At 42.6% G+C, this 25,706-nt stretch overlaps 2 protein-coding genes across 2 annotated transcripts in view; one reads left to right on the top strand and one right to left on the bottom strand.

The window, feature by feature from the left end:
• Positions 1-1,234: 1,234 nt before the first annotated feature.
• Positions 1,235-21,479, top strand: grin3a (glutamate receptor, ionotropic, N-methyl-D-aspartate 3A). Its single transcript, XM_076284979.1, has 9 exons — positions 1,235-1,960; positions 6,753-7,354; positions 11,550-12,600; positions 13,561-13,706; positions 14,795-14,910; positions 16,056-16,207; positions 16,675-16,839; positions 17,684-17,754; positions 21,131-21,479. Exons 1-9 carry the CDS (start codon positions 1,235-1,237, stop codon positions 21,477-21,479), a joined length of 3,378 nt encoding a protein of 1,125 aa, XP_076141094.1.
• A 3,534-nt stretch (positions 21,480-25,013) lies between these two features.
• The window catches only part of plppr1 (phospholipid phosphatase related 1), a 38,299-nt gene continuing 37,606 nt past the window's right edge, over positions 25,014-25,706 (bottom strand). Inside the window, exon 8 of the mRNA XM_076283217.1 lies at positions 25,014-25,319. Within this exon, the coding sequence (XP_076139332.1) occupies positions 25,287-25,319 (33 nt within the window). The 3' untranslated portion in view covers positions 25,014-25,286. The remainder of the gene's footprint in view (positions 25,320-25,706) is intronic.

Genomic DNA, 25,706 nt, shown 5'->3' with positions numbered 1-25,706 from the left:
CACCCTTCATCTAAATTACCTGCCTCCTCCAGAGGATGATTAGATCATTACTGGGATTTTTCCGCTTTAACTGGTTCATTAAAATAGAATTTGTTTACTGTTTGTAAAACCCTGTCTCCTATTACGGATTTTGATTGTTTTTTATTGTTTTTTTATTGAAAATTGTGGTAAATTGAATTTAGGTCTATTTATACAGCAACTGAATGAAAACAGCCTAATCAGCAGCTGTGGTTGTTGCTGTGGAATAAAATAATTTTAGCTGTATGCCATGCCGCCCTCTACTATGTGTAATGGATGAATCCTCATTTTGAGTATTTTATTTTGTTGCAATGGTGCATGGAGGAGCTGTCTATATAGCACATTACAGACTTCACCCGCATTAAGCCTTTTGGATATTTCTAAAACCATAAAGGTTTTAAGTGCAGAACGTATGTACAGGAGACACACAATCTACAGGTATGACTTATTCTTAAATAATTTTATTTTGGTGTGACAGGCTGTATTTCTCTGATGTGGTCATATAGCGCCTTACTTCCCCGGTCGCGGGTGCGGAAGTGACGGGGTTAATGGCACGAACCACGGCACTTGGAGCTCGTGCCAAACATTTGCTCTATTCAAGTGGCTCAGAGGGAGTTTAGCGCTAGCAGGAGAATGCGTAATGCTATCTGCTGGGGGGAAAAAATACAAAACCAAACCAAGGAACAATCAGCGTGCTCATCTGTGTTTTTGATGCCCTTAGAGGTAAACTAATAGCTGCCTTTTTGTCTTGGAAAATAGCCTATGGAATATGTTTTGTTTTTGGAGTATACACATTTTTTATATTCTAACATCTATTAGAATATGAAATCGACGCAGAAATTAAACAAATAATTATGCAATATTTTGGCTTACTATGCACAAGTTAAGGGAGATTTTGTTATTATTTAATGTATCTAATTTCTTTTCTACCTCAGTTTGGAGAATTAGAAATCGACTTGGAATAAAACATTTTCACTACAATTACTGATCCTGAAAAAGCTTTTGAGATGAAAATCAGCTGTTTTGATATTCGTTTCGCATGTGCACTGCTTGCGGTCACACTCCAGCTTGTTGACAAAGACGAGGAGCGTAACTTTGCAGTGTCTGGGATATCTCTCGAGGAGCGATCTAACGGACACCGAGCAGGGACCAGGAGGAGATCAGGTGGTCGTGAGAAGCCTTGCTTTTCGTGGGTATCGGTGGGTCCTGTGGAGTAATGACGGGACGGAGGATCTGGGGCGCGTTAGGCAGGCTTGTGGTGCTTCCTTCCCTTGCGCCATGCGTCTTCGTGCTGCTTCTGTTACCCACGTCTCTGGCTCATCCTCAACCATGTCAAATCCTGAAAAGGATCGGACATACTGTCAGAGTAGGGGCCCTGCACCTGCAACCCCGTGTCTTAAGCCACAATGCCTTTAAAGGGAATTATCTCGACGACGTGTGGGATATTGACAGGGACAGTGATTTGACAGGAGAGGAGTTGGAAATAATCTCCAAAACCGTTAACGAACCTGGATTGGGGAGCCTCAGGACTAGGGGGTCCACAAACAGCCAAAACAGAGGTGCGAAGAGTAAAAACATGGTCAGACAAGAGGAGAGTGAGAGCGTGTTCATGCCCAGGGACTCCATTCTACTTGCGATGGAGACGCTCAATCGAATGACGGGGCTTTTACCTTACAACTTATCTTTGGATGTAGTGATGGCCGTGGAGACAGGACTGGGGGAGCTGCCCGCTTTTTCATTTTCCTCCGCCTCTACACCGCTCTGCTCCGACCCCGTGTGTTTCTTACAAAGTGTTTGCCACACTGTGATTGTGCAAGGAGTTTCTGCGATCATGGCTTTCCCGCAAAACAGGGACGAGATGCTCATTTTGGAATTTATTTCCTCCGCGCTCAAGGTCCCCGTCATTAGTGTGGTCCAAAGCGAGTTCAAACGGCAGAGCAAGGTGAGTTTTGTGTGTGGGCGCAGGGAGTCCTTGCCCTCAGAAAAACAGGTGTTTAAATAAAAGAGTGAGGATGAAAACTTCATAAGCACCCCCAGCTATTGGAGATCTGGTGTGATACCTGATGGATGGGGATGATTTGTCACGCGTGTTTGCTCACGCGACTATGTATTCAGAGTTGCGTTAGGCTGACATTGCCTTTGCTTTTCAAATCGCTGCATGTGCGCATTTTGTTTAACACATGTTGAACGCACTGCGCGGAAAACATGTATACAGTATATTACGGCATCGCCTGTGCCAGCAAGGGCGGCGGGGTGTCTTTGCTTTACTCTCGCAGTGATTGGACCGTTTCGGTATTAGGACGGTTCAGTGAGGTGAGGCAGCATTGCTGATTGGCGTGACCCCCCCCCCCCACACACACACACACACACACACACACAGACACACCACACGGACACGCACACACACACACACACACACACACACACACAACACACACACACACACAGACACACATTCCTTTACACTCCTTAGACATGCACGCATGCAATAAACGCACCACTGACATGGGGACATGCAACAGGTGCGCCGCTAGCATGCAAAAAAGAGAGAATATCAGCAGGTGTATTTTGGGAGCCTGCATGTTTTTTTTTATCTCTGATGCCATGCGTTGGAAAGCTACTGACAGCACATGGTCCAACAAGCTAGTGATCCCGAACAAACGAAAGGCCATTCACCTCCACCACCTCTCCCTCAAAGCGTTATTGTTACCATGTCCCTTATCTCTTCTTTCACATTTAGAGTGCCTTAAAGCCTATGTCTTTCTGAAGGTGCAGCAGTAGAACATAGAACACAACCGCCCATGTGGTATGTCTGATAGTCTACTGCCGAATCCGGCTCTCAAACAATGAGCAATTGCTTAGACTCGTCTTTGAGCAGATGATGGAATGGTATTGCTTTAATTAGCCGTAATAATACATCAAGTTGACAGTGCACATAATTGTTGTTATAAAATATAAACATGTTCAATACATTGGCTGACAGGTTTGCTGTGGGCTCTATTTGGATCATGGGTTTGTACTGGGAAGCAGAGACACGAACTGCCCATTAAGCCCCAGAGCGCCCATGACCTCCATTATCCATAATAAAACTGAATTAGGCTATGGTTAAATAGGCCTAAATCAAAAGTTTGAGAAGGTTAACACATTTCGAATACAATATTAATGACGGTTGAAGAATGGATTTAGCGCCACCCATTGGTCATAATGAGGGTCTCTTTTGAGATGACCCTTAATTAACTGTTCCAACGTGCAGTGAATTAAAGCCATGTTTACTTATTAGATGTCTATCAAAGTGAATGATAATGAAAGCCCCGGAGGCACCTCAGGCTGGAGTTGCCGCATCCTTGAGCTGTCTGTCACCGACGAATACCGAGTTTACAGTGCTGTTCAATAGTGACTCGTGTTGACAAAGGTGCAGATTAGAAAGAGACTGGCAATTCGTTACACTGAAAGGTTCTGGGACCATTGCCACATTCAGATTCACATTAAAGTGCTTTTATTGTCTGTGTGTCTTGAGCTGGCTAAGGATGATGCCCTATAATTCTGTTTTATTAATAATTTCATAAATGCCATTTGATTAATAGAGTTGTTTTCCAGCTTGGTAGTGGGGTAAAAGATTGTACAACAACATATTTTATAAGGTCTGTGTGTGAATAGGTTGTCGAGCCACCAGTGACTAGAAACCAAAATGGTTGTCTCTACCTCCATTGCAACAGTACAACTGGCAGTATATACGGGAGGTTTTTTTTGTTGTACTGGACGATTTTTATAACAGTAGCCTTCTGAAAAAAGAAATATGGACATTTCTTCTCGCCCTTCTTGCCCTTCTTATTATGTTTATGTTTATGGTACTTGGCTGACCCTTTTGTCCAATGTGACTTACTGTATATAAATACTACATTAAATACTAACAAGATCAATAATGATAATAAAAAATCAGAATAATGAGTTTTCACATAAACCATACTAAAACTATAAACATACAAACCATAACTCTGTAAGATAATTAATTAATTCAATGTAAGGTGAACAGATAAGTGAACAGAACGTAGAACATTAAGGAACTCATTCCACCATCGAGGAATCACTGAGGAAAATAATCTTTACTGTGACCTCTGAGTGTAAATAGATGGTCAATACAGTTCATCAGAGGACAACATAGAGCTGGGTCATGGAATTAAAATAGCAAGGTTGAATGGAGATTCAGTATGAGTTCTTCTTCCTCCTCGTCTCCCTCCTCCTCTTGGTATCGGCGGAAATGTCATGCATTGCTGTAGTTCTGCCTGCTTATGTATTCATTTGCTGATTTGGATTTTTTGATTGACAGATTATGTGATACATAATTTGCTGTTTCTGTTTTTCAGCACTCTATCTATCTGATTCACTCAATCTGTCTGAATGGGGATGCTTTCTACTGCTTCATCAGTTCATCACATGCCAGAAGAGTGTATAGGACTGATACTGTGTTGACACTTAGCAGACAATAAATGGTGGTTTAGGAATACGATGTTCGGTCTTACAGTTATCACCGTTATCGTCATAGTGATGGCTGTGTCTGTCTATCCATCAGTATGTCTTCCCATTCTTTCTTTTCATCATCATAATCATCATCATCATCATCTTCCTTTTCCTCCTCCCCCTCCTCATCACAACTATGGCAAACAACAGTATGACAATCATCATAACTTATTTTTTGTTTTTTTTTCAGGCTTAAATCATATTCACAAACCTAATTAAATTTCTCCTAATCATAGTCTCAAACTTAATCACAAAGCCATACAGCAGCATCACCTCCCCAATTACAAATGTCCTTCCTGCCCCATTAGAGTCTTGTTTTACACACTCTCCAAGGCCCGAGCCGATCGCATATCCATCCAAAAACACCGCCTGCCTGCCTGCCAAACTCTATCAGGGGTGACAGTTCTTCCATTGTCTGAGGTCAACAGGGATTCTTTGTCATAATATCTCACAAACTGACGACAAATAGACTTTGATCCCCCTCTTTTAAATACCCCTCAGCCCCCTTTTCCCTCAGTCTCCTCATAATACTGCTCCTTAATCAGCTACAATTAGCCTGTTTTCCCTCTGTCATTTAAGAGTGGTCCCCGTGGGAAATTAAGCAGCTTCGCTAAGCATTTCATTTAAGCAGGGCACTGTGAAGGACTTGCCCTCTTTAGTAAGGTAGTACGGGGTTATTGATGGCTGTTGTTGGACTGATCTATGGCTACCCACTACAAGAGGGGGTAATAAAGGGGACCTTTCTGAATGTCAAACAGCTCAATGCACTTTATGGTAAGAGATATTTATTTGCCCTTTGATGCCATTTTTTTTGTGTTGGTTATGCTTAGATCAGCAGCCGGGAGTAAAATTATTCTTGTAAAATGTAAATTTTGCGGACCCTGAATGTGACCTACAGTTTGAGTTCTGTAGATCAGTTGGAGAATACGGGTCTCCTACAGTACAGTATGTGTGGTGTAGATCAGGTGGAGAACACAAGACAGTACAGTATGTGTGGTGTAGATCAGGTGGAGAACACAAGACAGTAAAGTATGTGTGGTGTAGATCAGGTGGAGAACACAAGACAGTACAGTATGTGTTCCGTAGATCAGGTGGAGAACACAAGACAGTATACATTATGTGTTCCGTAGATCAGGTGGAGAACACAAGACAGTACAGTATGTGTTCCGTAGATCAGGTGGAGAACACAAGACAGTACAGTATGTGTGGTGTAGATCAGGTGGAGAACATGGGACCCCTACGGAACTGTATGTGTTCTGTAGATCATAATGGAGAACACAGGACAGTACAGCATGTGTGGTGTAGATCATATGGAGAACAAAGGACAGTAAAGTATGTGTTCTGTAGATCTGATGGAGAACACAGGACTCTCCACCACTGGTCTTATGGCCATCCATCATTAACACACAGCTGTCCTATAGTCTGTCACTCTTGTGTGTTATGTGCAGTTTACTCTTGTGATTGACACCGCTTGTGTTGTGCTGTCTTGTCTGTATGTCTATATGTAGTTTGCCCTCGCAGGTATTGTTTGTATTTGTTTTTGTGCTGATTTATTTATTTTCATTGTAATATGAAATCCTTTATCTGAGCAGCAAAGACAAAAGTCCCTTACGGGACAGTAAAGTACTGTATTTCATATCGCATTGTAGATGGAGATGTACAGCCACTGACAAGTGCTTCATACTTGACTGTATATTATTGGCCCATTTAGTGGCTGCTTATTCGCTAAGTCACTGTTTTAAAGGCTCCATTTTGGGTCATTTTCTCTTGGGTACTGCTGCCGCCACACTGCAGCCAAACTGTAATTATCCCATTTCCATGTAAAAGGAAATAATCATTAGAAGTGTAACTCCATAATCTCTCTCCCCCCTCTGTCCTAAGTCCCCTCAAATGGCCTTATCAATATAGCCTGTCTCCGCGGAGCCAGGGGGAGATGACCAGTCATTATCTGCCTGCAGGACATGCAGCCACTGCTTTCTGCTGAATGAAGTGTGGAGAGCTTCACCGGGGAGAAGGAATAGGGAGAAAATGAGCTCTGCTCAGGGCTTCTGGATTGAATAATATCCCATCAATTATCTTACGGCGAGAGGAGTGGAATTGTTACCATGTTTAAGTCTCACCAACTTTAAGTGGGAGAGGAGAGGATAGTTCTTTTCCTTCTGCCATCACAGTTCATTAACTGCTTTATTTTTCCTTTCCTTCTATTGTCTTGGCAGAATTCTCTCCATTTTCAAATGGCCATGCGTAACCCTCCGACCCCTATGGCGGACCTCATCTTCGCCCTGTTGTCCATGAACAGCTGGTATGACGTGAGCCTGCTGCAGTGTCGCGAGCAGAACGTGTCCGACTTCCTCTTCCTGCTCCGCAACAACTCCCGCTTCCACCTGGGCAGCGTGGTCAACGTGTCCACCAACGGCAGCTCCCGCGGGGACTTCCAGGCTTCGCTGCAGCGCCACCTAGAGGCCATCAAGGACTCCACGTCCACCGTGGTGACGTTTGGCTGCGACATCAGGGACATCAAGCGCATCTTCGCCGCCGTGGCCAAGTTCGGCCTGGCGCTGCCGGACTACCACTGGATCCTGGGCGACTCGCAGAACGTGGAGGAGCTGCGGACTGAGGGCCTTCCCATGGGGCTGCTGGCACACGGGCGCATGGGCACGCCCGCGCGGGACCACTACGTGCAGGACGCGCTGGAGTTGGTGGCGCGGGCAGTGGGCAACGCGGCGCTGGTGTCCCCCGAGCGGGCGCTCATCCCAGGGATTACGAACTGTATGCTGATCGACGAGAAGAACTTCAGCTCAGGAAGATATCTCTCCAGGTAAACTACGGGCTCTCTCTCTTTCTCTCTCTCTCTCTCTCTCTCTCTCTTTCTCTCTCTCTCTCCCTCTCTCTCTCTTTCTCTCTCTCTCACTCTCTCTCTCTCTCTCTTTCTCTTTCTCTCTCACTCTCTCTCTCTCTCTCTTTCTCTCACTCTCTCTCTCTCTCTCTCTTTCTCTTTCTCTCTCACTCTCTCTCTCTCTTTCTCTTTCTCTCACTCTCTCTCTCTCTCTCTTTCTCTTTCTCTCACTCTCTCTCTCTCTCTCTCTTTCTCTCTCTCTCTCCCTCTCTCTCTCTTTCTCTCTCTCTCTCACTCTCTTTCTCTTTCTCTCTCACTCTCTCTCTCTCTCTCTCTTTCTCTTTCTCTTTCTCTTTCTCTCACTCTCTCTCTCTCTCTCTCTTTCTTCATGCTTCTGACTGGTGAATGGGTAAAATCCTCTTAAGAATGTGAACACACACATGCAAGAGCTCAGTCATACACACACATGCAAGAGCTCAGTCATACACACATGCAAGAGCTCAGTCATACACACACATGCAAGAGCTCAGTCATACACACACATGCAAGAGCTCAGTCATACACACACATGCAAGAGCTCAGTCATACACACACATGCAAGAGCTCAGTCATACACACACATGCAAGAGCTCAGTCATGCACACACATGCAAGAGCTCAGTCATACACACACATGCAAGAGCTCAGTCATGCACACACATGCAAGAGCTCACACATGGCCTCAAATAAACCCATGGATGCTTACCTATAATACCAGCATCTGTCATAACATGCCTATTGTCTGGATTTTTGATGGAGAGTTCAAGGGAACTGTTACTGTATTTTTTAAGCACTTTAAACTCTTGACCTACGTCCCAGAAGTGTATCCGGAATACGAATGTCATACAGCATTGGAATATTAACAGAGACATCAAAGACAGTAGCAGAGGTCACACCAGTGATTCTCTGTGAAGTTCACTAAACTCTAGCATTATCCTGAGTCTGCAAACATTGCACAGTAGAATGAACCTCAGAGTCTGTGATTGGAGGCAAAGAATGGTGCCACAGAGGACAGAGTTATAGTCTATATAAGTAATATGTCTATACATGTGTTTCAGGGGGCCAGATTTAGAGTCCTTTAAAAGGTGCAAAAATTCAATTTCTTTGAATACAATGTAACTTTCAGTGGCCATAGAAACTGTTTATTGTGTTGTTACAAACAAATCTCTGTTGTTGAGTGTAAAGAGGGCTTCTGGGACCTCGGAAAAAAAGTGCCATTTGAGAATTGAAAAGGATTAAATACTGTATGTTGATTGCTACAAAAACACACTTTGATGTATCCAGGTGTTAAGCCAGCCACCATTCTCTACAGTGTACACCTTGTCCCTGTTAAAGGCTGCAATCCTGCCCGTGTTTGAACCGTCTCTTATCACAGAGAGTGACAGGGCGCCGCTGGCGGTGCCTCTGCCCTCCTGTCCTACGGTGCGATACCTGGGCAGACTCCAGGGAGGAGGAGTGTGACAGGGGTCAACAGCGGCTCGCGCTACCTGTCAGAGACGGAGATAGAGGAAGAGAGAGACAGGGAGAGAGAGTAAAAAGAGAGAGAGAGAGAGAGGGACCATTAACGTGGGGATGGAGGTGGAGAGGGAGGGGGGGGGGGGGGTTGGGGTTGCGGAGCTGCCACTGTCAGAGACAGGAGAGGAGCAAAGCCGCTGTGCGTGACACTATCCAGGTAGCTGACATGCTCAAAGAGGCCAGCACAGCACAGCAGAGGAGAGCAGAGCAGAGCAGAGCAGTGCTGTCTGCAGGCGAACGAAGTGTTGAGTAACGTAACCCTCGGGCTGTCCTTCCTCTGTGGTGCTCACGGCCTCACGCTCTTCAAACTGCCACGACGAACTGGAGCGCAAACACACGCGGACACGCCGCAGACAGGACACGAGGCAGACAGAGGACGAGGTGTTAGCCGAGCGGTCAGAAGAGGGAAACGGAAAGTAATTACGCTGAAATGATCGCTGTTGTCAGCTGTCTGTTGTGACTTGTTGTCAGCGTGGTGTTAAGGGTTCCCTAGTGTGAAGATGACAAGATAACATCTTGACTTTGACTGGGCCTTAACCTTGGGATTCAGTCAGTGTTGTGAGAGCCATATGAATGTGTCAGGAACTAGTGGTGAAAGAAAAACAGGTGTGTAGGTTAAATGAATCAAGCAAGATTCTCATAATGTGAGAGTGGAGGGGGAGCTTGTTCATGTGAGTGAGGTTTTAGAAAGACTAGACCAAGGTGTTAGTTCAAAGGGCAGAAGTTGCAACAATCGAGCTTGTTACAGGCAGTGCAGGCCAAACTTCCCTGTAGGGTCCTCTAACACTTCCACACAGGTTATCACCCCATCCAGGAAAGCCATTAACCGGCTTCCTCAGCGCCGTTCCCCAGTGCCCCGCTTTGACAGCAAGGCCCGAGTAATGGCTTGGTCAGCTTGCCCTCTAGCACACCTTCTGTTTGCAGGTGCACAGACTGTGCACATCACACATTAGGGCTGCACCATTTGGGGAAAATATCTATTTTCTATCTATCGATTTTCCTGACAGATATTGTGATTGCGATTTGCAATATGATTTTTTAATGTCAACTAATTGATTCAGTTCAATACTCCAAATGTCTCTTTAATTTATGCCACCCCTGACTTGTGAGCACGTCTGGTGCACAAGAAGCACCCCTGACCGACTATGACGCTCACCAATCAGAATTTCTATGCCCCTCACACAATACGCACACCAACCAACCAGAGGTGGCATAGTCAAGGTGGATGAAATGAATATAAAAGAAATGTGACAAAATTAACTGTGCATGATTATTTGTAGCTTTTGCGATTAAGTAATTGCGTTGGTTTTTATTACTTCTCTTCTGACTACATTCACACCAGATATCAGCCTCTGTGAAGGAGTGTTGCATTTGTCACTCATTTACACTTGCCTACCCTAAGAAATCAACAACCTAACCTGATGCCCATCACATTAACCTGATGCCCATCACTTTAAAATAACCTAACCTGATGCCCATCACATTAATAACCTAACCTGATGCCCATCACATTCACAGACCTAACCTGATGATGTAGAATATCTAACAGCAGTTGGTGCTTGCTATATAATTTGGAATGTACATGGCAAGCAAGATATAACAAGACACGCAAGAGTAAACATTTCAATTATCCATGTTCCCAGTTCCCAGTTTCCAATTGCCAGTTAGAGTGCAGGATCAGACCAGCATAGTGTGCTGCCAATTTCTGTTTCGTTCCATGTTTCGTTTAATATTTGATTGTCTAGGTCAGCGGTTCCCAAACTTTTTTCCCCGCGGACCACCTTCTACATCCTGACTCGGCTCGCGTACCCCCACCATCCAACACATAAAAAAGTAACACATTCTATTGATGCATGATAACAAAATCAAAATGTGCAACTGGTCTATGAGCTCTCACGCAAAAAAAACAGTGTGGAGAACCACATTAGACTGGTTAGATAGCACCTCACTGCAAACCACACACTGTGGCTTTGGGCAGTCTGTCTCTCAATCCACGTGAAGCCTAGGGCTATATGCCTCATCATACTTTCGTTTTCATCGCACAGTCTTTTCTGTCTCGTTCTTTCTTTTATCCTCCTGCGCTCCACCTCCACCTTCATTAGCCTGCCCCCCATCCCATCGTTACCTGTGTCCTGCTCTGTTTCTCTCGCTTCTCCTCTTTGATCGCTTTAATTAGACCTTTTGGACAGTGTCCCTGTTTTTAGCCAGTTTTCCATGTTTACGCAGCCTTCTACCTAGCCTATACTTCAACGAAACTAACGCGTCAGATATTCTGGCTGCCCGCAGGAAATCATGTGTATTGTGTGTAGCTTATTTTGAATGAATACATAGCCTATTATAGAGTTTACAAATTATTTCCTTTAATTTCACGGTTCCATATCATTATAACCCGATTCGAAATTATGTATTATTTATGAATTAATTAGATTATTAAGTAATTAATTAATAATTTTAACTCCTTTCCGCCATTGCCCTTTTCATCTCGCGTACCCCCATATTGGCAGCTCACGTACCATCGGGGGTACGCGTACCACAGTTTGGGAATCCCTGGTCTAGGTCATTAGATTGGCATGCAGCAGACCCTAAATAACATGCCTATCCTAACCCTGTCCCCTGTGCTGCAGGTTTCTGGCCAACACGTCGTTCGAGGGCCTTAGTGGCTATATCGACGTTGGCGAGGAGATGGTGATTTCCTCGGAAAGCCACCACTTCATCTGGAACCTGCAGCACGACCCGGTGGGAAACCCCATGTGGACGCGACTGGGCAGCTGGAAGCACGGCCGCGTGATGATGGATTACGGCGTGTGGCCCAACAAGCGGCGGCCGCACCAGGGCGACGACTGGCGCCACTCCTCCCGCCTCCACCTGCGCGTGGTCACGCTCGTGGAGCACCCGTTCGTCTTCACCCGCGAGGTGGACGAGGACGGCCAGTGCCCGGCCGGCCTGCTCTGCCTGGACCCGCTGACCAACGACACGGCGCTGCTCGAGCGCCTCTTCCGGATACTGCAGGGCGTCAACGACACTGTGCCCTTGGAGTACAAGAAGTGCTGCTACGGCTACTGCATTGACCTGCTGGAGAAGCTGGCCGAGGACATGAACTTCGACTTCGACCTCTACATCGTGGGGGACGGCAAGTACGGCGCGTACAAGAGCGGCCGCTGGACGGGGCTTGTCGGCGACCTCATGAGTGGCGCGGCCCACCTGGCGGTCGGTTCCTTCAGCATCAACTCGGCGCGCAGCCAGGTGATCGACTTCACCAGCCCCTTCTTCTCCACCAGCCTGGGCATCCTGGTGCGCACTCGGGACACGGCCGCGCCCATCGGCGCCTTCATGTGGCCGCTGCACTGGTCCATGTGGCTGGGCATCTTCGTCTCTCTGCACGTCACCGCCATCTTCCTCACGATCTACGAGTGGAAGAGCCCGTTCGGCATGACGCCCAGGGGACGCAACCGCGACCGCGTCTTCTCCTTCTCCTCGGCGCTCAACGTGTGCTACTCCATCCTGTTTGGCAGGACGGCGTCCATCAAGCCGCCCAAGTGCTGGACCGGCCGCTTCCTGATGAACCTGTGGGCCATCTTCTGCCTCTTCTGCCTGTCCACATACACGGCCAATCTGGCCGCCGTCATGGTCGGGGAGAAGACCTACGAACAGCTCTCAGGGATACATGACCCCAAGGTAAGCTATGACTACTCTAACTTCAGTCTTAAACACATGTAATGACCCCAAGGTAAGCTATGACTACTCTAACTTCAGTCTTAAACACATGTAATGACCCCAAGGTAATCTATGGCTACTCTAACTTCAGTCTTAAACACATGTAATGACCCCAAGGTAAGCTATGACTACTCTAACTTCAGTCTTAAACACATTTAATGATCCAAAGGTATCCAAAGGTATACAACGGCTACTCTAACTTCAGTCTAAAACACATTTCATGATCCAAAGGTATCCAAAGGTATACAACGGCTACACTAACTTCAGTCTTAAACACAATTAATGATCCAAAGGTATACAACAGCTACTCTAATGTATGTCTTAAACACATTTACTATAAGTTGCTGAGATAACAAAAACTAGCTGTAACAAGAACTGTCACGCACAGTAAGGTATATGCAGGTACAGTAAGGTATAGTAACACACAGGTGCAGTAAGGTATAGTAACACACAGGTACAGTAAGGTATAGTAACACACAGGTGCAGTAAGGTATAGTAACACACAGGTACAGTAAGGTATAGTAACACACAGGTGCAGTAAGGTATAGTAACACACAGGTACAGTAGGATACAGTAATGCACAGGTACATAAACACACATGTACAGTAGGATACAGTAATGCACAGGTACATAAACACACATGTACAGTAGCATGCATCCTGATAAAAATATTAGTTTTCAGTATTTGAACTTTTGTAACTAAACAGACATGAGTTTTGCCCTCAACTCCCATCTTCCTTACTAGACCAAGCAGACTTTAAAACTCAGCTTGTATTTTTCACTAGCATCATTGCCTTATAGATTCCCCAGGGAAATCAATAAGAAAAGCACTGTAGACCCCAGTAATCCTGAAATCATGATGTGCTCCATCTCCTCCGTTGTATTTATTTATTTACTTATTTATTTATTTTCTATCTCCAGCTTCATCATCCGTCACAGGGTTTCCGTTTCGGGACGGTCCGAGAGAGCAGCGCTGAGGATTACGTTAAGAAAAGCTTCCCCGAGATGCACGAGTACATGAGACGCTACAACGCTCCCGCCACTCCCGACGGTATCGACCATCTCAAGTGAGTCATGACCATTAGGACAGAAAGGCCCACAAGTGTAGGTGTGTGATTGATTGCGTTTTTAAGCACAGATATGTCCTTTGCTTTGCCCTGCCTCTACACTTCTCTCCCGGGATGTAATAATCACAACTCAAGCCTATTACTTTCATGCATGATGAATAGACATAACTGGAAATGAAAGAACCTGTCCAACAGCAGCATAACGATGCAAACAAAGTCACTACTAGATCAGTCTGTCTTGACAACCACTCCAATCCTCTGCTCTTCACCTGTTCAGGATAAAGTAGAAAGCCTGCACCTTTACCGGGCTTCACTTTTTCGGGATAAAAAGCTTCACCTGTTCAGGATAAAGTAGAAAGCCTGCACCTTTACCGGGCTTCACTTGTTCGGGATAAAGTATAAAAGCTTCACCTGTTCAGGATAAAGTAGAAAGCCTGCTCTGTTGCCGGGCTTCACCTGTTCGGGATAAAGTATAAAAGCTTCACCTGTTCAGGATAAAGTAGAAAGCCTGCACTGTTGCCGGGCTTCACCTGTTCGGGATAAAGTATAAAAGCTTCACCCGTTCAGGATAAAGTAGAAAGCCTGCGCTGTTGCCGGGCTTCACCTGTTCAGGATAAAGTCTCTCATACTGGAGTGCGGGGCCTGCCGGGGGGAACACCTGCACAGGTGTTTCCTGTTTGGTGGAGGGCAATTTCTTGCTCTTTTGATCTCGCCAGGTAGCTAGGACGTTTTCTTTCTCTCTCTTGCCCTCCCACACTCCCTGTCCATCAGGTCTTTTTCTTTTTCTCTCTCTCATTTTTTGTGACTTTTCATTGTGTCTGTGACAAGCAAAATTAACAATTTGCAGTATTTTATACAATGGATTTAAAATCTTTAAAACCAGGCTGGAACTGGATTAGCATTGGATTAACCTTAGTTCAGCACAGGGTAAATGATGCATGCTCTGGTCTTGATTCATAGGCTATTAACCTGTGAAATGCAATTATGTGAGACATGCTGTATGATATACAGAATGATAATGTAATACAATGCCAAATAAAACTGTCCTGTACACTGTCTAAACAGTATGACTTGTCCTGTCATTCCAGAGAAGATCCCCAGAAGCTTGATGCCTTTATTATGGACAAAGCCCTTTTGGATTATGAAGTATCCATTGATGCAGACTGTAAACTGCTCACGGTGGGAAAACCATTCGCCATTGAAGGTAAACAGATGACTGTTTTAGAGATGAGATGCACGTCCTAATTGCATGGCAGTGATGCAGACACTGGCAGATACAATGATAATCTCAGGTTCCTTGGCTGGTCCTTGGAGACAGTCCCTCAAGAGACCCCTTCCTTTACGCCTTTACAGCAGTTTCTACAGTATGTCTTGGAGTTATGAGTTTCGTTTTCTTCAGGAATAGTTTGTGTAGACAGGCAGTATTGGCCAACTATATGCAGTCCAAGTTGTTGCTTGTACCTATAAACTTATCTGTAGCTGATAACCAAAATGGTTCTTTGCGGGGTCTTCAAAGGATTCTTGATCAGGGGATTCTAAGTAGAACTTGTAAGGGATATTCAATTGGGGACATGTGGAATTGGCAGATAACTTTGAAGTGAATTTGTTTATGTATAAATTCACTTAGGAATGTTCAACTAGGGGACGTTTTGTTAAATAGTTACTAGAATTAATACAAAAAAAGATGTTGGTTAAATTGACTTTCTGAACTTCACAATTTTTTCTTCAACTCTGCTTATTTCCTTCTCAATGCACATTGTGTTTCTAAGCATTGTGATCGTAAGTCTAGTCTCACATAGTCAGATATACTGTATGCCTTATTAACACAGCCATCTGGAGGCAAGCAAGGTCAAATGGGGACTAAATGTTAGCGTAAAGAGCCTAACGTCATTGACATTTCTAAACCAGCTAATAAAAAGAGGGTGGGACTGGTAGTGCAAAAGTACAGAGACAGCCATATAGTAGTGGTGGATCTCACCAAAAACAGTATGGTAAGAGGCAGATATTGGTACAGTATAACAATGTTTCCAGCTGCTTTTCTACATTGTCAATGAGTTCCAAAACGTTAGTGTCTTGTGTGATCCCCTTTTAACCAATGAATGCTGTATGCGGTAGTAGTATTTATTAATGTTTTATTATTTATTATTGGTATAAATAAATAATAAACACATTTATTATTTGTTATCTAAGGTCTCCTCTGCATAGTAGTATTTATTTTTGCAATAATTATTCTCCCCTGCATGATCTCCACTGCATTATGGGTTGAATGTTACTCATCATTTTGTAAGTCACTTTGGATAAAAGCATCTGCTAAATGGATTATATGTAAAATATGAATGTTGTACACAGGGTACGGCATTGGCCTCAAGCAGAACTCCCCCCTCACGTCTAACATCTCCGAGCTGGTCAGTCAGTACAAGTCAGATGGCTTCATGGACATGCTCCATGACAAGTGGTACAAAGTGGTTCCTTGTGGAAAGCGCAGCTTCGCTGTCACACAGGTAGTAACTCATTTCACTCATTTTTGCTGCTTTGCAACAGCCCCCCTCTTCACTTACCGATGCTAATTTCCAGGAATAGTTGATGAAATGTTGATGAGATGTTGGAATATGTTTGGCTTCGTTGTGTATGCATGTGCAGATGATTGCCCAACCAAGAGCACCCTTGCTGAAGTAACCTGTGTGTTAATGAAGCCACAGTAGGCTGAAAATGAGTGCGGTCTCAGAATGTTAAAAGCCTTCTGCTGTTTACTTCTTTCCTCCTTATGCATTGTCTGTCCATCTTCCATCGTCCTGTCTGTCTTCCATCTTATTATGATTTCATTATTTTGCTCCTTATTTTCACATCCTTCATTTCATCATTGATTTCATGTGTCTGGATTGTCTTTTTCTTTCTTTCTTCCTTTCTGTCTGTCTTCCTTCTTTTCTCTCTATCTCTCTCTCTCTCTGTCTGTCTGTCTCATCCCTAGACATTGCAGATGGGGATTAAGCACTTCTCAGGGTTATTTGTGATGCTGTGCGGAGGCGTCGCTCTGTCTCTTCTCACCACTCTGGCCGAGCACATTGTCCACCGTTGGGTCATTCCCAAAATCAAGACCAAACCACAGTACAAATATTGGCTCCACACCAGTCAGGTTTGTCCTTCATATTGACAACACTACTCTTGTAGAACAACAACAACAACAACACATAAAAGTACTATGACTGTATCTACCGTAAATTCCCGACTATTAACTGAGGTTTATACATTGATTTTGCAAAATTTCTATGAGGTTAATACACAGGGTGGGCTATACATGGGAATGCATTTATTTTCTTTATTCTTCTTTATGAAGCATGATTAGATTCTGATTCATTGGGCTAATTTGGCCTTGCAGTTGATACACGGGTGCGGTTAATACATGGTTTTGTTTTTTAAAATTGCATGAAACACTGCCCTGTGGTTTATACACAACACGGCTAATACACAGTTTATACACAATACGGCTAATACAAAGTTTATACACAACATGGCTAATACACAGTTTATACTGTACACAACACGGCTAATACACAGTTTATACACAATACGACTAATACACAGGAAATTACCAAACTATTACTCCACAATTGCTGTACAATTACAGTATATAAGTATAAGTATAAGTATAATTATAAATTACCGAACTATTATTCCACAATTGCTGTACTATTACTCCACATATTTACGGTGGAGCCATCACAAAGTTTGTGTTCACAACCACAAAGAGCAGCTGATTGCTGACCAGCTGTCTGTGGGCTGTGGTGCCTTTCTGAAGGAGCCGCTGTGGGAGTTTTCACATTTGAATTTTAGAGATGACCACGACGCCATCTGCGTGATCTATTATGAGTTTAATGGCCCACTAAGTAAATGATCAGCTAGAATAAGAAGCCATAACGCTCCTTTGCACTGCTCAGTTTTCATCTATAATTCCTTAAATTACTTTTTCTGCCTTCTAGAGATTACATCGAGCACTTAATTCCTCCTTCAATGAAGATAAATTGCCCACAGTTGCAAAACCAGAAAAAAGGTAAAGCTTTTCTGTTAAACCTCATACTCTACAGACAATGTGCAGCACAAACTCCAGTTCAATCACACTCTATTTAAAGCATATGGAAACCATATGTACGATTATAGATTGTCTTTGCAACACCCAGTTGATAGCTGATTGTAGTCTGTGACCTTCCCCTAGTTTGTTAACTACCACAGTCACGAGTTGGGTCGCGATAGTCTGTCATTTTTAAAAAGTGGGTCCCCAGAAAAAAAGTTTGAGAAACACTGCCCTAACCCATATGGCAAATGTAAAAAAGTGACATTTGGTATTGACATTAATCCTTGTACATATGACAGTGGCTCAGAATATTTCATAATTTATGATATTGTCTTTTATTAAACATCAAACTGATAGCATGTGTGGTTGTAGATTGGTAAATGGAATAACCTTTAGTTTTGCATCTGCAATACGTTTCCCCAAATAGCATTATTTTTACGTTTATTTACATGAATATCACAAACAAGGTTCTTCAGTAATTAACTGTTCAGCAGAGCCGGACAGTAACGGAGTACATTTACTTGAGTACAGTACTTGAGTACAATTTTTAGGGGTCTGTACTTTACTCGAGTATCATTTTTGGGGAATACTCATGACTTTACTCAAGTACATTTGAGAGGCAAATATTGTACTCTTTACTCCACTACATTTCTATCCATAACCGTGAGTACCCGTTACTTCTTCTAAAAAAAAAAGGAAAAAAGAAAAATCTCGGAAACCGTCAATTTGTTGTTTCCCTCTCAAACGTGATTGGATTGTGCAGGCGCCACTGATTGGGACAGCCTATCAGCAATCACCTTCAGCTTTCCGCCAAAGTCAACTCCATGGTCAGATTTAGATAAGAGACGAAATGGACGAAACAATGGATGAAGATGCAGCAGGAATGTGCCAACCTGTGGCCCCATCTCGCCAGACTATTTCAATTTTCTGAACAAGTTAATAATAGTTTTCGCTTCAAGTGTTTCAATTACAAAAATAGTATTTTGTATTTGAAATACGTATTTTAAATACATGTACTGTATTAGAAATACTGCCCATTCCTGGCAACATGGTAAAAAGATGAAAATGACTTGATTTTACTTTCAATTGCTTTTACATTCTCCAAGGTATTAACATTAACATTTTTCATAACTCCTAGGACGTTTCTGTACATAAATGTAAGCACTGTGGCAGTAGTAATTCAATATTTAGAAAATGTAGGCTACTCTTGTACTCTTGATACTCAAGTACTTTTAAAAACAAGTACTTCAGTACTTTTACTTAAGTAGACATCTGACTGTTGTACTTTTACTTGTACTTGAGTAAAATGTAGCAAAGGGTATCTGTACTTTTACTCAAGTAATGAAGCTGTGTAGTCTGTCCGCCTCTGCTGTTCAGTATCAAAGTGATAGACACTTGACTGGGTAGACAGGTTGAACAGGTGATATCCCAGTTGACAACCTCATTTTGTGGCCGACGAGATGAGAGTTTGCCTCTTCGAGATGAGATTTAAGGGCCCGTCCCATTTCTCCCCCCTTAAAACTTCCACTTGGTTTTGATTGCCCTCAACATTAAAGCCCCCTCGACAAGGGAAGAGGGGGTGAAGATCTTTCCCTATGAATTGGGACACCACTATATACAAATTAGCGTAGCGAACGTGCTCACCTACGTCACGCGCAGCGCCGACGTGTCTACCGGCAGCCTGCTACTATTTTCATTCAGGAACATGCCCGTTCCAGCGGTCATTGTTGTGTGGGCTGTGCTGGTTTATCTACGTCTGGTTAATCAACAAAGATATTCGTGTTCATGTGAACGCCTCCTAAATATTGACAAAACAACCCAGATTGATTTATGACGTTATTTGATGGGCAGACTCTCTCAAAGCAATCAGCAGATATCATGAACATCGTCAGATAGCTTCGTGAGATATTTTCTAACATTAGTGTTCAAAACTCAACAGTCCATCAGATGTGCATCAAACTAACATATTCCAACATATTTCGAAATTTTAATATGCTTATTTGCGAAAATATATGAAAACATTGACCGACTCACTGAGCTCGCACGGTATCCTGGGTAATTTCATCTCCCACTTCGTTTTAAGCCTGCATTGGTCCTGGCTATATTTTGAGAGTTGATTTTAAGGGGAAAATAGCACTTTCCCTTGCTCCCTAAAGTAATGGGACACCCTAGCCCTACACGTGCACGCGCAAAAACGAGGGTTAGGGCAAAAATCTAGGGGTAGGGGAGGTATTGGGACGGGCCCTTAGTCTGGAGACGACTCAATTCAGTTTCATTCAGGGCTATGTTGACTAATGCTGACAACTCTACCAGAATGATTCAGACTGTGCAAAACAAATGGCTCTTTTGTGTTCCCTGTTTGACCTTTTATGGGTCATTTGACTGGTATAAAACATTTGAAACATTCTAAATGCTAAATATTGTGAAATCAACTTATAATTACATCAAATTCTTATAAATTCTCCAAACATATGTTGCACATGCACACGTGCAACACATACACTCAACATATAACTTCTGCGATCACAGAATCCAGTAAATAAATGTATTGTAAAACTGAGACTTGTAACTCATTAAACACAAGAGAATCAAGATGGGCATATTTAAATTAGCAGGCACTGAGTTGTGCTTGTACTATACTGTGTGTGTGTGTGTTTGTACTGTTTGCATATTCAAAACTCTAAACAGCCTTTACCTTTAACACAATTCATGTTGCTTAACCAGTCCACCTCATTTGTGAAACCCTACTGCCGTCCGTTTTTCACATTCCGTTTCATTCTGTTTGCGTAATAACTTACAGATCGCTACAGATCATTGAAACATTGAGACCAACCATGGCTTATTTTCAGTCTCAGTTGGAGACAGCCTGGTGTTATTCGAAGTTATTTTACTGTAATTATATGGACATCAACAATAATGTAGAAGGGAACTTTTTGGATTGATTTTGTCCAATGTGGAGGACACTGAAGGGTAGAGAGAGTAGTTGGAAAGTAGGAGAGGAGTAGGAATGTGTACAAGCAGAGTGAGAGCTGTTCCATGAGCAATTTAATGATCCTACAGTAAACACTTGTTAGTGGTTGTAAAATACTGTAAAGATTTTACTGCAGCTTTTCTATCCCTAAGTGTCTTAATGAAGAAATGAGCAAATTTACAGTTTGACCAATTGTGTGATGAGTGTTGTAGCATTAAGGGTTTACAAAAAAAAGTGTTTTAAGCATTTGCTACTACTATCTGTAATGCCACATGCTACTACATATCGAATGTACGAAACTGACCGTTTAAAAAACATGCTTCCATTTCACAGAGACACTGAGAAATAATGGACTAACTCTCTGTTTTTTCTGTTTCTGCCAAGGTGCAATGTCGGAAATAACCAACAAGTTCAATGGAATGCCACTGAAAATTCCAACTGCAACCGGCGAAAGCCATCCAATCAGGGTGTTCAGCAGCAAAACGATGTGGAATGCCAGTGCAAGGAGCTGCAACCACTGCAGGTTAATAGACAGCCCCCCCTGCAGGCCACGTTAGCATCCAACGGCAAGACGGACCTTCTGGGCTTAGCCAGGAACCCCATCGTGCAGGAGCTGACCGACCTAGAGACGCAGATCCAGATCATTAAGCAGCAGCTGCAGCTGGCGATGAAGAGGAAAAAGGAGTTGGAGCAATACCAGCAAACTAAACGAAACCCTCCAGCCGAGTCCTAGAGCTGCGGAGGTGCTGCAGCTGTGTGCGGACGGAGTTGCGGAGGAGAAGGGATCGCTCAGCCTGGCTAGCCCTCCCCCTGTAGCCTGTGTTTGTCAGAGCATGTCTCTGCTGCAGGAGCATCTGAAGGGCCAGACCCTCATCAGCCACAGGACGTCTATCTAGACGACACGCTGGTGTGTGGTTTTCTTTTATTTCCTAAAAGTCTGATTTTTTTTGTAAGCAAATCAGAATCCTTGTGGAGCTCCTTGAGCCATGATGAAGACAAGGATGGAAGGGCGAGGGGAGGGTGCGGATTTGGAATGAATAGTCTTTTTTATTCCTTCTCTCTCAAAGAGATGATGGCGATGACACGACACAATAACAAGTGCGTAGATCAGTGCCTGGGAAGGAGGGTTACTTTGGTGAAGGAAAGGGGTTTTGTGTCTCAGAGACAAGCGTTCACTGAAGGTGTCAAAATGTGATGTATGATGGCCCTCTCTCTGCATACTGATGCACTCTGCAAAGCCATTTCTTTTCTTTTTTTTACTTTTTTTTCCTCCAGCTGAAAAAAAGCATGAGTCCTGTGGGTTTTTTTTTTTAAAGAAAGGTTTTTCCCTTTTCATTTGAAAGGTCTTCAGGTGTTGGAATGACAAACCAAAACTAAAACCTTTCCCGGTGAGGTAATCCCTGGTTAACCTTAAAAAAGACTGAATGCCATTGTTAACTGAATTTGCCATTAATGTGGTCTCAAGATATGGCAACTTGTTAAACCTGTTATCACTCAGTAAATTAATTAATGAGTAAGTTTGCAGAGCTCAAAGTGTGCAATGAGGTATAATTAAAAATAAGGGTAACACTTTATATTAAGACACATATATTCAACATTAATTAGCTGCTTACTAACATGTATATTAGTAACATACTAGCCATTTGTTAGTCATTATAAGTCACTAATTAATACCTTATTCTGCAAGACCTTATTCTACCCTTACTAGACCCTTAATTAAGAATGTCCCCTATGTAAGCTCCTAATTACCCCTTATTAATAGTTATTGAATAAGTTGTTGCATATGAATTATGACCTAAATATGCATGGCTCAGTATGGGTCTTGTAAGGTGGTAGTACTACAAGAACAGTTATTCATTCCTATTAATACTTATCAAAGACACTCTTTTCAAATGGAACTAGGCACTAAACCACAAGTGCTAATAGTGTACAAATAACTCATAATTAAGTCTTTGTAATGCAGAATATGTTCCCTATTCTAAAGCTGGGTCTTTGTTCACATTTAATTCACAATTAATTTGGCACTTATTAACCCCCATGTGTTCCCTAAACTAAAGTTGCCTCCTATTCACACTTTTTAAGTGTATTACAGCGCACACAAGAAGAATAATAATAAGAAGACAGCCAAGTTAGCACAAATACAAAAATCGGTTTTAGACCCAACTTTAGATTGGGTCTAAAAATATTATATAAAAATACTAATATTCTGCATTACAAAGACTTAATTATGAGTTATTTGTACACTATTAGCACTTGTGGTTTAGTGTCTAGTTCCATTTGAAAAAGCATCTTTGATTGATAAAGTATTATTAGGAGTGAATAACTGTTCTTGTGGTACTACCACCTTACAAGCCCCATACTGAGCCATGCATATTTAGGTCATAATTCATATGCAACAACTTATTTAATAACTATGAATAAGGGGTAATTAGGAGCTTACATAGAGAAAATTCTTAATTAAGGGTCTAGTAAGGGTAGAATAAGGTCTTGCAGAATAAGGTATTAATTAGTGACTTATAGTGACTAACAAATGGCTAGTATGCTACTAATATACATGTTAGTAAGCAGCTAATAAATGTTGAATATGTGTGTCTTAATATAAAGTGTTACCAAAATAAGAAACCCTTCAGTACCACTTAAAAGCATGCAAAGTCTTGTTACATTTCCTCTGGATCTCCTTTTATTTAGCAAAGACATGATCTGTTGGTTTGCATCGTGTCCATATCATTCATATCATAACTCTAAACTGTAGATGAAAGAGTAGAGTGAAAATAAACCACTTTCAGGTGTACCATACAGTCAAATGCCATGCAGCTGGACTGGTTTGTATGTCACACTGGAGTACTTCATGTTGTTTTGCTTTGTTTTTGAATCACTGTAGACTGTTCAATATCAGAATGCACTAAAATGATAAAAATGATAATTGTACATTATGAGTTCACATCGTAAGTCATAAACGACCATTTGCATCTTTCTCCAGGCCGATTGAAACTGCTGGACCAGAGCACAATTTTGTAGACCTGTCAGGGTTTGGTCATATTGCATCTTTTTGAACATATTTAAAGAGACCACGCCAGTATTCACAGCTGTTATCATAACGGTGTGTATACACAGGGTGGTACAGAATGCCAAGGTTCAATGCAGTAGATCACTGTTTGTTTCTCACCAAAATCAATGTAGAAACATTACCTAGCCCTGTCGATGCCTTTGGGACAAGCCGCCGATCTGATGCGTAGTGCCAAACGTTGTTCTGGAGAATGTGCCCTTTACTTCGCACCGACAGTTCCAGGCAAAGTTGGAACACTTGACAGACATGTATCGAATGGAAAAGGAACTACGAAGGTGCATTAGGATTCAACAGCAGAGGTGCAATCAGCAGCCCTTTCCCCCCTTTTTTAAAAAAGAGCTCTGAGGCAGTCAGTACCTCGGCAGCAGTTTGACAAGGACAGGAATCCAACCTGTGCATTTGAATAAGGTTCCGGACTCTCAACCCGCCAGGTCTCAGGCTGCTCCTTAGCAGAGAGGAGATAGGCCTTCAGGCACTGGATAGAAAGCATCTGTGGTATTAACTGTTGAGTGCTTTTCTTTACATTCATTTTTTTTTTTTTGTGACATACAGTCCCTAAAGGCAACCAAAATGTGGATATGAATCGGATGTTGAAATTGGAATAAAAGGGTCTAAAGCAAAAAAAAAAGTGTGTAACCAGCCTTGTGTGTTCCAACGTGATGGTTAGAAGGGTCATGTTGCTTCAGCATGATGGTTAGAATATAGACATTAAGGCTAGAAATCCCCAGCTAAACTGTTCGATAAGATCAGTGTGGTATGACCACTGCCCAAATTTTAGGAGAAAAATAGGCCACACAAGTTATAAACTCAGCTACAGAATTTTTATTCAGTGGACAAACCGAGGAAAAATATATCTAGCATTCCAAAAGAAATGCTAACTTATAAAAAAAATAGAAAGATCTACAAGTTAGGGATCACTGGCTATTGAAACAGTTCTGCAATTCCATGCTGAGTAAAAGCCATTTAAACTGGCAAAACAAAAGTCACTTGTCACAATCCAGTGTTTTTTTTTCAGTTACACCAAAAATAGAAATACCAAAACATTCCTGAAAACAACTGCAGGCAAATTGGATCAAAATGTTTTATACAGATAAGAAAATAATACAAAATATGACCCTTTGTCAAAAATGTACAGAAATAAAGGAAATAAAATTAATTCTTTGTACAAATACCACGTAAACAACATCAACATTTCGATGACATTATATAGACTATATATTTATTTATATATATTTACTTTGTGATGTAAAACATGACCAGAAAGCCATATGTCCAGACATGAACTGTTCTCCTTGCTCAGAGCTAACATAAGGGGATTAAGCTACAACACTCTCTTATACAAAATGTACAAAACATTGGCCTCTAACTAGGAACATCAGAATACTGTCCTTTATACAGTATGACACAGTACAAAAACATTTGTGCCTAGAAGTGTTGAGGGGAAGCAAAGGTCACTCTGTGTTGTCCCTTTAGTCATGTGACTTCAGTCATTGATGCTGAATGGTTCTGAAAAACACAATGCAAAAACAAAAACAATTAGACATTAAACAATTAAGTCTTATTTGTAATTGCATATAAATGCTATCATTTTGTAAAAAAATAAGTACTAACGATTATTCAATCTGTTAACTTATGCGCACATGCACACACACACACAAAATACAATACAGAACAGTATGATGCAGAAACACAAACCCCTCCCTGCTCTTCACACACACATTGAGTACAGATCTGGTATCAATCTTTGTGAGGGTAACTGTTGAACTGAGAAAGAGGGGGATTCTCCCCCCCCCCCTCTCTCTCTCTCCTTTCTTGTCTCTCTCCCTTTCGCAGAATTTCGTTTTGTCATGAATCATCCATCCCGCCGGACGAGAGTGCAACACAGTGACAGGC

Source organism: Alosa pseudoharengus, unplaced genomic scaffold (assembly GCF_046254945.1).
Source record: "Alosa pseudoharengus isolate Yale_2024_CS ecotype anadromous, Long Island Sound unplaced genomic scaffold, YU_APseudo_1.1 YU_APseudo_1.1_scf_14, whole genome shotgun sequence".
In the NCBI taxonomy this organism is placed as follows: Eukaryota; Metazoa; Chordata; class Actinopteri; order Clupeiformes; family Clupeidae; genus Alosa; species Alosa pseudoharengus.
Note: the sequence above shows the minus strand (reverse complement) of the source record. Positions and strands in the feature narration are given on the sequence as shown.